This window comes from Petromyzon marinus, chromosome 34 (assembly GCF_048934315.1).
Source record: "Petromyzon marinus isolate PM22_M1 ecotype Great Lakes invasive population chromosome 34, UKy_Petmar_22M1.pri1.0, whole genome shotgun sequence".
NCBI lineage: Eukaryota > Metazoa > Chordata > Hyperoartia > Petromyzontiformes > Petromyzontidae > Petromyzon > Petromyzon marinus.
The window spans coordinates 3606447-3621045 of NC_133700.1; the positions used below are offsets into that span (position 1 = coordinate 3606447).

At 43.9% G+C, this 14599-nt stretch overlaps 1 protein-coding gene across 2 annotated transcripts; it reads right to left on the bottom strand.

Moving 5' to 3' along the window:
- Positions 1 to 1317: 1317 nt before the first annotated feature.
- Positions 1318 to 13396, bottom strand: LOC116948596 (uncharacterized). Of its 2 annotated transcripts, XM_076071637.1 has the most exons (4): positions 12098 to 13396; positions 9413 to 9580; positions 8148 to 8422; positions 1318 to 7391 (listed from the first exon to the last, which is right to left on the bottom strand). In XM_076071637.1, exons 1-4 carry the CDS (start codon positions 12622 to 12624, stop codon positions 6028 to 6030), a joined length of 2334 nt encoding a protein of 777 aa, XP_075927752.1. In that variant the 5' UTR covers positions 12625 to 13396; the 3' UTR covers positions 1318 to 6027. The 2 variants fall into 2 exon arrangements, with proteins under 2 accessions (XP_075927752.1, XP_032821307.1); XM_032965416.2 differs by lacking the exon at positions 1318 to 7391 and having other exon boundaries at positions 8343 to 9580.
- Between the last annotated feature and the right edge of the window lie 1203 nt (positions 13397 to 14599).

The window sequence follows — 14599 nt, forward strand, 5'->3', positions numbered from 1 at the left end:
CCACGGTCTCGTCCACACACTCTCCGCAGTAGTTCAGCCTAGCCTGTACACAACACTAGCCGTCTAACACTGACGGCGCTGACTGAGATAGCCAAGTACTCTCCTTCCTAACGCAATATCTAGCGGAGACGGCAGCGACGACGAGACAGGTCCACTCCCAGAACCGGCAGCCTCGAGCTCCCGCTCTCGCCTCCTTTTATGCTGCCAGCGCGGTCTGGCTCCGCCCTGACCGCGCCTCCCTTCTCGAACCTGCTAGCAGGTTCCAGTGGCCTCCAGATGGGGTCCTCCGTGACTCTTGTCCTATTTCCTCCGCTCTGCCAACACACCCTCACCGGCATGTGGACTATCTGTCCACCGCAGTTGCCGCTGCTGTACACCGGCCGGCGCTATTACACTACACGTGTATAAACAGAGGCCTTTCTACAAATTACCACGTGAACCTGAATAAGACGAGCAAAGATTCCTGGACATGCTGTACCGGGATCCACTGTCCCGTGACACTGGGAGCAACGCGACCCAGCCTCTTAGATGCGAACCTCACACACTCCTCCCCCTTCGGCCGCACCTCTTCTGGGAGTTGCCACCCCCACCCCCAGCTAGGAGGGTTTAAAACCAGGGCATTTGGGTCCACTTAGCAGACGGATTCTTATTACGCCGATCGACTGTGTGAAACTTTCCTTAGGCGCCATCATTTAAGAATAATATTCAGTCCTTGCTGGATAAATGCCTCCCCATGCTTTGAAAATCATGGGAGTTATTTGACCATACTTCTTCACAATGATCAGTACAAAACACTTTCAGCACGTGTCGTGACGGGTACGGCACGATCCAACCGTGTCCGTCCAATGTTCACCAAGCTGCATTAGCTTGCGGTTGCCGAAATAATACATTTTAAAGTCGCACTCATTACACACAAGGTGCTTTCTGACAATGAACCTCGTCAAGAAGCATAAACCATCACACGAACTCCGGTCATCCTCGCAGCGGCTTTTGGCTGACCATCGAACAAATACGGTCACTGCATCGCGCGCTTTCAGATGCGCTTCTCCGGCCGTCCGGAAAGCTCTTCCTTCCGATATTAGAAAGCCACTGGAGCTATGCACTTTTAAATCTAGATTGAAAACTCATTTTTTTAAAACTTTTTTGTGTTTATTTTATTGTCCTCCCGCACCTCCGATTTTCGTGGTTGGCTACGTACGGTGCAAAAAAAGTTCAACATACACTGCGTCAACGCCATACGCTCCAACCCCGCTTGGCTTGGGGACTTGAGTTAATGAGCAAAATATTTTCCTGAAACAAACACACTGGGGTAACAGCTCGAGTCATCAGATAGATTTTATTGCACACTTGAAAAATCATACAGCACAGTAATAACCCCCAAAAAAACATAATTGTGCATGCACCAGCAACGTCTCAACTCACACAAAGGAAATTAAATTCCACAGTGAACACTTGTAAATCAATCGTGTTTCTAATACTATATATATTTTAAACCTGATTAAAGTTCAAGAAAAATTGGCCAAAGTATTACATTTTCTTTAATGAAATCGTAACGAATTGCATCAAAAGACAATTACAGTTACACCGTGCAAACTCCTTTAAACATAAGAAAATGCTTTTATAAGTAAGCGCATGCACGCAAGATTAACAATACGTTCTTGTATGTTAAAAAGTTGAACATCTATGAAATGACGCTTAGCACAAATATCGCGCAAGGCGTGCGCGAATGTCATATACTGCAGATAATTGTCACAGATGCTCTCTTTTTAGTTAGTGATGACCTCTACATTTAATAACAAATCTCCATCTGCACTTCTTCTTGCATATGGCCGATTAAATAGCAACATGCATGCTGAGCAAAGATGAGCGTTTTGAATTATATAAATAAAAAAAAGAGGGATGACATTGTCATCCTCTCAGCCGACAAGGGCAATGCCACTGTCATCATGGATAAAATAGAATATAACAACAAAATTCAAGAATTACTCAACGATGGCAGCTATACAAAAATAAAAAGAGATCCCACCAACAGCCTCATCATACAAACCAATAAAATCATTTCTGATTCAACCGTACTAATTGCTCAAACCAAACAGTTCTCGTTGAAATCTTCTGCTGCCAGGCCACCAAGATTACCAAAACACATAAAGTAGATACACCCCTTCGTCCCATCGTCTCTACTATCAACTCCCCCACCTACAAACTGGCTCGTTTTCTGTCTGAAATCCTGCGGCCTTTCACTGGAAAAACCACCTCTGCGGTACAAAATTCTACTCACCTGGTATCGACAATCACGGGTATTTCCCTGTCCCCAGACGACCTGCTTGTCAGTTTTGATGTAGTTTCCTTATTCCCAAAGTTCCTGTACCTGACACCATCGCAATCATTGAAGACTTGGTTCATCAAGGACTAAACACTGAGGTACCCCCCCCTGGTGAAACACTGCTTAACCAATACATACTTCACTTGGAATGGAACTTTCTACAAACTGAGGGCACCCCAATGGGCTCCCCCCTATCTCCGGTTATAGCTAACATTTTCATGGAGAAATTTGAGACTGGCGCCATCCAGACTGCCACTCTGCGCCCAACCTTATGGAAGAGGTACGTGGATGACACTTTTGTCATCTGGCCACATGGCCGGCCTGCTCTAGACCAATTCCTCGACCACATCAATTCCATACACCCAGCCATCAGATTTACCATGGAAGTCGAAAAAGATGGCAAGCTACCTTTTTTGGATGTCCTAATAAAAAAGAGACCTGATGGTTCAATGAGCCACTCTGTCTACAGGAAAGCTACCCATACGGATGCTTACCTGAAACCGGATTCCCACCACCATCCATCTCAGAAGAATTCCCTCATCAAGACTCTGCACCATAGAGCCCAATGCATATCCGACCAGGAACACATAGCCAGTGTACTCAAGCACGTACATCAAGCTCTTAAGGCTAATGGTTATTCTGACTACACAATCCGCAAAGCTATCACTCCAACCATGAAGAAGGACCCTCTTGAGGAGCCTTTCAAAACCATCACTTTACCCTACATTGCGGTGATCACAAAAAAGATCTCCAAAATCTTGAATAAAGACAAGATCCAGGTCCGATTCAACACATTACATAAAATCCGTGATCTGGTTCCGTCTGTAAAAGATGTGATTCCGGACATACAGTACCCTGGCGTCTACAAACTAAGTTGCCACTGTGGTAGTAGTTACATTGGAGAAACCAAACGACATGTCTCGGATTGCATTCGTGAACACACGGTAGGACCAACACCTCCGCCGTGGCAGATCACTGTTATAATTCAGTAGGCTCACATGACATTGACTTCTCCAAGACAGAGGTTCTTTGCAAGCCATCTGGCTACCATGAGAGATTCGTTCATGAGGCTATCCACATATACAAACACAGAGACAATTTCAACCGAGAAGATGGATTCTGGCTTAGCAATCATTGGAAGGATTTGATCAACCATTTTGGGTCTTAATTGATTCTTCACGCTTATGGTGACTTTCAGACCGCATCCATTATTTTTGTCTCCCCCCTCCTCTTTTCCGAACATAGATGGACTCGTCCATCTGAACAACTGCCAAATCGCTCTCCGTGGTGCTACGTTAAAAAAACCGCCACTTTTTTCAAATTTTCTTGCTGTGGTTTTCACACCTGATGATGATTGCTTGTGTTGCAGTCGAAACGTCGTGATAATTTTATTGTTTTATATTTTTATTATATTATTGTTTCCCTTCTACGTGGTGACTTTACCGAAAGAACCAAGAATTTGTATGCCTTTGTACAGATTAGTTTGATAGAACATGGCCTCTAAGCCTCCGCTGAATGTGCAGACAGCGCAGTATTTGAATTTATTTCATTTGTTACACGAATGATCCTATCTTGATTTTAAGCTTTGGTGACTGCAGGAATCCATACTCTTTGGCTCTTTCGGTAAAGTCACGTAGTTTGTTTTATTTCTAACTACGTGACTTTACCGAAAGAATCAAAGAGTACAAATGATCCTTTTTAGCCAGTTTACCAACTATTTCGTGGTGCGTGGGCACAGCAGCAACAAAAGACAAAAAACACCAATATTGCACACAACATTGTAGATGGTGTCACAATAATCAAGTATATACAGGATGGTGGCCTAAACTATGTTCAGGTGGAGTTGAGGTCGCATACAGCGTTTGTTTCTGTAGAGGAATTCAATTTATTTTTATCTTATTGGCCACAGGATCCATGTGGGTCTTGAAAGATAGTCTTTAAGTCCACCGAGATATTTGTAGTTGTCAACCTGCTCATACGGGTGCGGGTCCAGAGGCACAGTGTACATCGGTGGCAAGAGATGTTTTGGGACCGCTGGAGAATAACATAACTTTGGTCTTTGTAGATTTGAGAGTCAGATTTAAGGCATGAAGTTTAATTAAGGCATGAAGTTGAGGACGAAGATCATTGAAGTTCTGTTGTAGATGCTGTTGAAACTCCTCCATGGAATTGGTTTTGGAGCCATCAGGGTTGTGTCATCAGCAAAATAGCTTTTTTGTGTCAGAATTATGGTTCACTTCTTGGTGTTTACAATCCCACAAACCCACGCCGGGGTTATCTATGAGTTTCTACCTGTGAAGGATGATCTGCTGCGATACACACAGATTCGATGTACAGTAATACATTGAATCTGTAACACGTGTTTGGAATGTTGATGTTTGACCAAATCTGTTTCCATTTGCATGAACTCTGGTTGTGATGAAGAACAATGTGTGATTTTTAGGCGCTGGTTCTGTAGATTTTGTAAATATTTGTGGGTGGGTAGACTTTAATTGGCTTGGATGCAGGTGTATTCATTGAAAATGTTCTCTGCTGTGTATCTCATGGGGAGGGATGCCTGATAGTACAGATAGTCAGGGTGAAGGAGTTGATATTTGAATACTGATGACAATTTAAGATGGGGCCCATTTGTTTGGTGTGGCAGCCTAGAAGCCAGTATGGGAGTGCAGTACTGTGGAGTAGTACACTTATGTCCAAGGAAGCAATATGGAATGTATTTATGTTCCCAACCGAGTCCCTGTGAGTTTCTGGATGAGGTTTGTCCTAATTTTTGTCTTTTTGCTGACCTTACATATTCCGAGTCGTTCTTGATTTGATCCGTAGTTAGTCCGAGATATATGTATGGTTCATTCTGGACTTTCTTGCCACGAAAAGGCCGGTTGTTCAAGTAGAAATCAGTAGTTTGGATGGATTTGGATGAAGTTGTCAAAATGAATCCATCACTTTTAGGTCCTTAGTGATGGCATGGCCTTTCTCGTCAAGGCATAATGCTTGGGAAGCAAAAGCAATATCATCTTCACAGAGAATTCTGCGATGTTGTGTGCGGCGTGAAATCCAAACTTGTAGAAGATGATGGCCAGATGTTAAATTACGACGATGCTTGTTGAAAATATTGTTAAACGTTTTAATGATGCAATTGTGTTGGCACTGCTAATGGTACTGAGCAAAGTGTACATTTTCAAAACATGTGTTGAGCATGCTCTTCTAAGAGCTCATGTTGAAGATATATCACTCACAATTATGTATATTATTTTAAAGAGCAGTATTTGAGACAGATTTCCACTAGGACCTTGGTCATGCTCCGCTCTTTCACGGGTTGAGGTTGACTGGGTTTGAGAGAGTGACACTTTACGAGGATGCACTCCTGCATCGCATGTCATCAAATTCTTCAATCGTAACATTTTAAGTAATGCAATTCAAATAATAGTTTTTTGTGACTTTTTGCATTGTCTAGGGAGAAGGAAGGTATAATGGGTGCTGCTGATATGTATTTTATATATAGTGGCCTTTGTTATTGTAATCTATTCATAATAACTACTGTTCTTTTTGGTTTTATTAAATTTCTGTTTCTTAAAATATATTTTTCATGAGAAATTTGGCAATGACGTAATATGTAAAATGCTTAGAAGAAATTGTGTCTTCAAGTCATGAAGATACATTTTTGTAAGCAATTAAACTCCCATGACATTGACCTTCAAGGAAAGTTATTTCACCCCTGCCTTGTCTTTGGCAACCAGCAAATGATCAAAGATCTCCCTCCACATGTGCAATTTTTCGATTGAATCTTTGTTTTTTGTAAAACCTTTACAGCTCAATCTCTCTGGGAAGGGTGCCTGATGAATATCTTGAAACTTGGGGGAAATTTGATCCTTGGAAATTGAGGTGCTCAAACACAGCAAGACACAGGGCTTCTGTAGGAGATATATGCAGAGATTCAATGTTGGTTCATGATCAACAAATTCAGGGGTTATCAGCAATACGATTGCATTGTGTGTATCAACCGCCTCCGATATTGTATTCACTAAAAAAGTACCAGCAGGTTTTTCACTGAAAAGCTCACACTGGACCCCCCCTATATTTGTGGCCAACTGCTGGAAGTGCTCAGCCAGCGTTGAGTCTTCGTCTGAGTTAATGGTGTGAAGCATTAATATGCTCTGTTGCTTCTCTTGGTTTTCCATGAGTTCCTCATACAGATCTCGTAGTACCGTTTTACTGTCCACAGAAAGCGTTTTCATGTTCACCTCTGCTGCCCCAAAGCATATTTCAACTTGGAGATCACGACTGATCTTATCGTGCCCCTCGTTAGTACTCTTCAGGATCGCCAGATACATGTGAGCCGTGCCGTAGTCCTTTTCAGCAGCCAGGCTCTTGATGAGCCGACACAGTATTTCTGGATCATTAGAATTCTGTTTGTATGCTTCTCGCAGTAGGATCAAAGCCTCTCTGTGGTTCCCTACAAGTTGGTGAAGATCCGATTGCTCCATTGTGTCATTGCACTTCACGAGCTCCTGAATCAATTTCTCAAATGCCACCTTGCGTGTCGTGTTCACCGTGGCTGCCTCTTCAATAGCCATACGTAAGAGGTGCTGGCTCTTAGTTTGGTCTCCACATGCATGCTGAGCCAAGCCCCACTTCTCCAGTGTAAAGGCACGGGAGTGATGGGTAACTTTTCGATCTTCTTGCAAAGCGTTAATGTAGCACTCATCTGCTTTTGCGTGCATGCCACATGCAGAGTACATTCCTGCCAGGTCCACGCGCAGCTTGTGGGCTGTGTCTTCGGACAGCTGAATGGCGCTTTCAAAGCAATCGATAGCCTTGCTTACATATTCATTCACTTTTGGGTTGGTGCAGTTTTCGTAAGCACCGGCATATGTTACTCTTTTACTGCTTTTCCATGAAGGTGCACAACCTTTAGTTGGAGAGCTTCTTTTCTTGCAAGTGACTGGGCATATTACTCGCAGAATGAATTTAGAGTTGTCTTCTCCGATTATAACCGACGAAGCAACATCGATATTTTGACCCTCACTTAGGGTCTTGTATTTCCTGAATCTAGGTTTTTCCTGACGACCTAGATGTAATGTACAGCATGAGAAGCGATTAGCACAAGTAACTGTTCCTGTTGTATCTGTTGTCAAATAAATATATTTACATTTTTACGATTAATAAATACATAGCATTTTACAGATTTGTATAAATTATGATGGTAGTTTAATTTCATAAGTTTTTTTGTTAAGCCGCATAATAATCTGATCATATATGTGTTGGGAAACCCTCCACCAACCCGACACAGCCAAACAAATAAAATTGCCACGTCTACACGTGTTTATATATGTAAATTATTATCGTTTCAGCTCACCGGCTTGTGGAAGAGCAATTCTCGAGACCAAATTTTAAGCGAAAGACACGTTTCATTTGAAAATACACCCAACACCACTAGGGGGCGAACCTCCACGCCTCAAAAAATGATTCTCACTTTCTGGATTTTCATTTTGAAGCCTGGAAAATCCCCCCCCCACCTCAACTTGATCAGGTTTGGCATATTTCCAAATTAAATGTCTCTTGATAAAAATTTTTTTTGAGAATTGCTTAAATGAAATCATTTTCATAATTGGCACGCTATAACGCTTTTATACGTGACATGTTTATTTGTTTGGCTATGTTGGGTTTGTGCGGGATATCCCAACACGTATATAAATAATATCATTACATAGCCTCAACCAAAACATTATATTACGAATCGTAATGTTGGCTACGAAAACCGTTTAAGTTGCTTATACACGACGCACAAAGCAATGTAAAGTGACATTCGGGTCATTGCACTCACTCTGATTGTTGGCTTCTGCTGCTGCGAGGGTACGGTAAGTCAAACCGAGGTGGTGGAGAGCAAACTCAGACGGGCAGCGGTCATGTGACTTTTGGAGCAACTCCAGGGCCCTCTCGTTCTGTTTAATGTGCCTGTAGTGGCGCCCCACGCGTCCCAGCACCCAAGGGTCATCAGGTGCCAGCTGACTTGCCCGATTAAAACAATCTGACATTGTCATCGGTTTGAACCCAGTCACCTCCAAGATCTTCGTTGTATCATAATCTACGTGACATTTCCTGCGATTGTAATAACATAAAAAAGTACCTTTGAAACACATTCGAACGAAGCACCGAATATTTAGAACGTTTCAAATTAAAATGTTCTTCCAAATTACATCATGTAAGTACGATTGCAATGGTAATGCAGTCATATATTAAAGCAATAATAGCAAGCATGCCATTTTACGAGATATAGCTAGCACGAATGAAGAGAAAATAGTGTTCCCTTATAAGCAGCGAATTTCAAATGAACAAAAATGAGGTGTCCTTTATTTACCAGCACAAACGTCACTATACTTGCACGTGTGAAAAACGCAAAACACACGAAAAGCCCTGCGTTAGTGATACACTTTTGTAATACAGGGTGCTTAAAAATGTTTTTAATACTTACATGGGACTATCGTTTTAAATGGAAAAAGAATGGATAATACACTGTAACATGATAACAAATGTATGTTAATAGCTTCAAACAGTCAACAAATCTCCACTTGTTCGCCATCGTTGTCAACACGTGGCCTGAAATCTACTCCAGGTGGTCTCCAGAGCCTGGAGGCAGCAGCACATGTCACGTGGTATCGTTGCAAATTCTCGGAAGTGTTTACAATTTTGTTTTAAGCACCCTGTACATTCATGGACAGGTATATAACGTGCACAATTTTATTTTAACCAATTTATCACCTTGAAATTACAACCGGCAATGCTCGTTTCACGGAGAACAGAAAAAAAACAGAAAAACCAAATGTAGAATGGAATAAAAAAAACGCGTCAATTAAAGTTTGAGTAATGCAATTACGCGTTTAACACGTATGCTTTTGCATGTACAATCTGAACACTTTTGTGGATTTACTCTCCAACACAGCGGTGTGCTGTACAAGTAACGAATTGGCATGTTGTTAACTTGACAAACGTTTACTTAAAGGCCGTGTCGGGTGGTGGCGGGTTTAACGACACATGTATATTTACACGATCTAACAACAACAAAAAAACCTGTATTACGAATGCAATTACATGATCCGAAAATATTCCTTCGCCGTCTCGGCCAAAACGATCCAAGCTTTGGGCTCATAAATCTTGTGCTTCGCGCACATGACGTGCGCGAGTGTTTGCACCACTTTTTTTAAACATTCTGCCATCGAGAAACCGGGGTTCTCCCTCACGAACTCCATTTTCGAAATCCTGAAAAAAGAAATAACTGATCAGAAGAGAGCACGTATTTCACTGACATTTCGTTAATAAGGCAGTGGGGGCGAGAGGAGGGGGCTTTGTCCCAGCCCAGTAACCTTAGTCGACTTCTGCCTACCAGTATCCGCCAATGCGTCCACATGTCACCCGAGGTCTACTGTCAGCATATTTGGTGACCGCAGCTTTCCCATCGCTTGCCCACATGCCTGGAGCAGTCTGCCTCAGGCACAAGCCCGAGCCGCCGAGGCATTGTCGTCTTTTATTAAAAGCTCAATCAAAAAAACGACATTTCTCATTACAATGTACTCGCGGCTAATGTTTAATTTTTTTTGCGATTTATTTAGCATCTTCATTTATTCAGCACCCCTTTTAATCGATGTCATTATTATTTTCATCCAGTTGTCGAAAAAGCATTGACGATGATGATGATAGCCAAAACGGTCGCGTTTGGTGGGTCATGTGACAATTGTGACAATCGTAACCTGACCCACCAAACGTTACTGTCAGGAGCTGCTACAATACTTTTTTTTGTGAGCGCTTTTCTGAATACTCAAAGACACTTTACATAAAATCATAAAAGCAGAAAAAACAACATCAAATGGTAAAAACACTAAAAACACATCAAACTTAACTAAACATTAAAAGTAATTTTAAAAAGGTGAGTTTTAGTCAATGATTTGAACGCTGGAAGATCGGTGCAGTCACGGATTTGTTTTTGGAGAGAGTTCCAAAATGATGGGGCAGCTATAGAGAAGGCTCTGTCGCCCCAGGTTCGATGCTTGGTCCTGAGAGGTGGAGCCAGGAGGTTGGCGTCAGATGAGCGAAGGCTACGGGATGGGTTGTGGCGGTGGAGCAGGTCAGTGAGGTAGGAAGGGGCCTGGTTATGAAGGGCTTTGTGTGTGAGGAGGAGGATTTTGAATTGAATTCGTTCTGGGACCGGGAGCCAATGGAGGTGCTGGAGGACAGGGGTAATGTGGTCACCGGTGCGGATGTGAGTGAGCAGACGAGCAGCAGAGTTCTGGATGTACTGGAGTTTATTTAATGTTTTGGTTGAGATGCCGTATAGGATGCTGTTGCAGTAATCGATTCTGGAGGTGATGAAGGCGTGGATTAGGGTTTCTGCAGCGGAGAAAGAGAGTGATGGGTGAAGTCCGGAGATGTTTTTGAGGTGAAGAAAGGCAGCTCTGGTGATTTGTTTTATGTGGTGTTCAAAGGAGAGGTTATTGTCAAAAATTACTCCAAGGTTGCGACTTTGAAGGGATGGAGACAGGGTGAAGGTGTCGACAGTGATGGAGAAACTGCGAATGGATTTAGTGATAGATTTGGGACCGATGATGATCATATCTGTTTTGTCGCAGTTAAGTTTAAGGAAATCGGTGTGCATCCACGATTTAATGTCAGCGAGGCAGTTAGAGAGAGTGGAGTGGGTGGCGGAGGTGATGGATTTGGTGGAGATATAGAGCTGGACATCATCGGCATAGCAGTATGCGTGCCACTGAATCTTGCAGAACAATTGCCAGGGGTTTTTGTGCTCTGCACACACGGCATTGTATTGGTACAACTATCGTATTATGCGCTCTCATGTACACCTTGGGCAGGGTCTACTGTGGGGAAAAAGCACAAGCACTCATACATTATCACGCCTTTATAGCTACGAATGATGAGTTTCATATTGTATTTGTAAATTTCAGATATTCACATTTAAATCAATGCAGTAGGAATATCTTTCCCTGTGTACGCATCAACTGCAAACGTTTAAGTAAACGTAAATGTTAATCAATGACTGGACATAGAATTACTCAAAAGAATCGGTAGTGAAAAATTATTACATTTATGTAAGTTCGATCGAGGATGAACAATAGTTTATGGACGACAGTTAGATTTGTAAAAAAAAAAACGAAACACTGGTCATGCGGCATTTTGCACAATTTAAACTGGTCAATGTTACATAACTTTGAACAAGTGTAGAATAGTTTGATGCGTCATGTCATCACACTACCTTCGGGAAAAGGGGCGGGTCCGAGTGAAGGGGAGGTGCCGCCCAAGGGGTACTTAACGGGGACCCCGTGACGAAGGCGGGGTCGTTGTGGGAGCCCGGAGTGTGGATTGGCTGCGGGAGGTCTCTCCTGCTCGTGACTGGACGGTGTTGGCTGAACCCCCATCCGGGGTCGACGAGTGGGAGAGCCGAAGAGATAGCGGAGAGAAGGGCTCCAAGAAGTCTGTGAGAATCGGCTGAGAGTGAGTGGGGTTCTTCTCTCCTCGGCCGGGCGGTGTTGGATCAACCCCCGTCCCGGCCCGAGTGAGAGAGCCAAAGGGATAGCCGAGGTTAGGACGAGTAGAGCTCGGGGGTCCATGGGAAGGGCCGAGTATAGAGAACACCTACACCTGGTGTGAGCCTGAGTGTTTAAACAGTGTTAACAAATGGCGAAATCCCTTACAAGGAGTTCCGTCTCCGCGTGGTTCTACGACACAACACAAGAACTAGATTTAATAAACAGCATACATACACACCTGTCATAGTTTAAGGCTATGTTGTAATTCCAGATGATTATTTTGTCTTGGGAGCAGTGGCCTCGACCCTTCTTGATGGCTTGCTCGAACTTTTCGATGGCCTGCAGGTAAACGTGGGGGCCCATGCGGGACAGGAAGTAGCCCTGCTCGGCGAGAGCCGTTGCATTCGCTCCCTCGTTGTCCCTCTGCGCCTCCAGCTCACTGAGTGCCTCGGCGGCTTCCTTAAACTCGTAGGTCAGCAGGAGGAGCTCGCACCGGTTGGCCAGCGCCGTTATGTTCTGAGGATCCTTGGCCAGGACCTCGGCCACTATCGGCTTGGCCCTGTCAGGCATTTGGCGCTTCAAGTGCAGAAAGGCGAGGCAGTTCAGATTGCATACATCGCTTAAAAATTCATCTGCTGTGGCGGAACAACTCTTCTTCCGCTCGAGCTTTGCCATCACTTGCTTTTCAAGCTGTTTGTAGTACTCCAGTTGAAAAAGATTTGGAAACTTCATGTACCTCTCCTGTATTTCTTTTTTCTTTTCCATCCTGCAAGTGTTACTTCGCACCTGTGGGTCCGTGTGTGCTAAGAACTGAAACAACCCGATAGTGGGCCGCAATCTGTCAGCCTTAACAAAACAGTCAGCGGAAACATATTACAGACGTACGGGATATTTGTATACAGCACGAGAGTTTTTAAATTAGAATGTTTTAAGTTGAATTAATGTAATGCTATCGGTACTTTAAAGTTATATATGTATGTAGCGTACACCTCGACCTACACGTTACACTGGGGAAGAGCATACATCTGCCACGTCACTCTCCATGAACTCTCCTACCTCTCCTCTCTCATTTCACTCTACTCGCCTCAACACACTCTCCTACCCCTCCCCTCTCATCTCACTCCACTCCCCTCCACACACTCTCCTACCTCTCCCCTCTCATCTCACTCTACTCCCCTCAACCCACTCTCCCCTCTCATCTCACTCTACTCCCCTCCACGCACTCTCCTACCCCTCCCCTCTCATCTCACTCCACTCCCCTCCACGCACTCTCCTACCTCTCCCATCTCATCTCACTCTACTCCCCTCCACGCTCTCTCCTACCCCTCCCCTCTCATCTCACTCTACTCCCCTCCACACACTCTCCTACCCCTCCCCTCTCATCTCACTCTACTCCCCTCCACACACTCTCCTACCTCTCATCTCACTCTACTCCCCTCCACGCCCTCTCCTACCTCTCCCCTCTCATCTCACTCTACTCCCCTCCACGCTCTCTCCTACCTCTCCCCTCTCATCTCACTCTACTCCCCTCCACACACTCTCCTACCTCTCATCTCACTCTACTCCCCTCCACGCTCTCCCCTACCTCTCCCCTCTCAGCTCACTCTACTCCCCTCCACGCTCTCTCCTACCCTCCCCTCTCATCTCACTCTACTCCCCTCCACACACTCTCCTACCTCTCATCTCACTCTACTCCCCTCCACGCTCTCCCCTACCTCTCCCCTCTCAGCTCACTCTACTCCCCTCCACGCACTCTCCTACCTCTCCCCTCTCACTCTACTTCCTCCGCGCACTGTCCCGAACTCTCACGCTCTTATTTCATCTCACTCGACCCTTTTCATGTCATCTCACTATTTTCCACTGCCTTTAACAAACTCTAAACGACCGTAAACCACGTTTCCATCCGGTCTTGAGATGCGGTCGCAATTAGACGCGGCATACAAAAGATTTGTTTTTACCGTACGGTCCAACATTGAATAACGCAGTTGCAATAAAACACGTTCTCACGTAACGAATACTTTAACTATTTACGTATATATCACGCAGTAAAGTAGGCCGATACACATTTTATTGTAGGCATTTCAGATAATTTCACAGGGCAACCCACCTGTAAGACAATAGGAAGTGGAATGACAGACGACGTCTCTGAGTGACCCTGATCTTTTGATCACATACGCACGAGGCGTTTCGTTAATGTCACCTCCGAGCAATGTGACACGTTTGGGCCCCTCCCTATTAAGATATCGTTCTACTCGTCTTGTTTGTGCTGCGCGCGTGCGTGTGTGTGTGTTAACTATAAAAAAACAAAAATGGGGTTTAAAAAACTTTTCAACGTACGCACTTTGATTTGCACCCAAAAGTGGACAGCGCATTATCTTGACCCCAGAATTAATCACATTCGATGTTCTGAATAAAAGTGGGTGACTTGCATAAAGCAATTTAAACGTATCGAAAAGGAAACCATCCACTTTTTATTTAGCACATCGGATGCGATTAATTCTGGGTAAAACGTGTTTTTTTAACTTTTGAGTGCAAATAAAAGTATACATTGAAAAAGCTTGTTTTTTTACCAATTGTTTTTACTGTGAAAACTATTATAACTATTTAACTACTCTTTGTTTCACCAGGTAAGGCCCATTGAGCTACATAGCTCTTTTTCAGAAGCGACCTGGCTACAAATAATAGCTCAACGAAGTGGCTTATCACGTATGGAAGTTTACAGCAGCCAAACACTCTAAGC

Excerpts from the sequence above, each read along its gene's own strand:
- LOC116948596 (XM_076071637.1), bottom strand. The coding sequence starts at position 12,624 with ATGGAAAAGAAAAAAGAAATACAGGAGAGGTACATGAAGTTTCCAAAT. Across the intron at positions 9,581-12,097 it reads ATAGCCTTAAACTATGACAG|GATTTCGAAAATGGAGTTCG; the intron begins GTGTGTATGTAT and ends TTCTTTTTTCAG. Across the intron at positions 7,392-8,147 it reads AGCAGAAGCCAACAATCAGA|GTCGTCAGGAAAAACCTAGA; the intron begins GTGAGTGCAATG and ends CATTACATCTAG.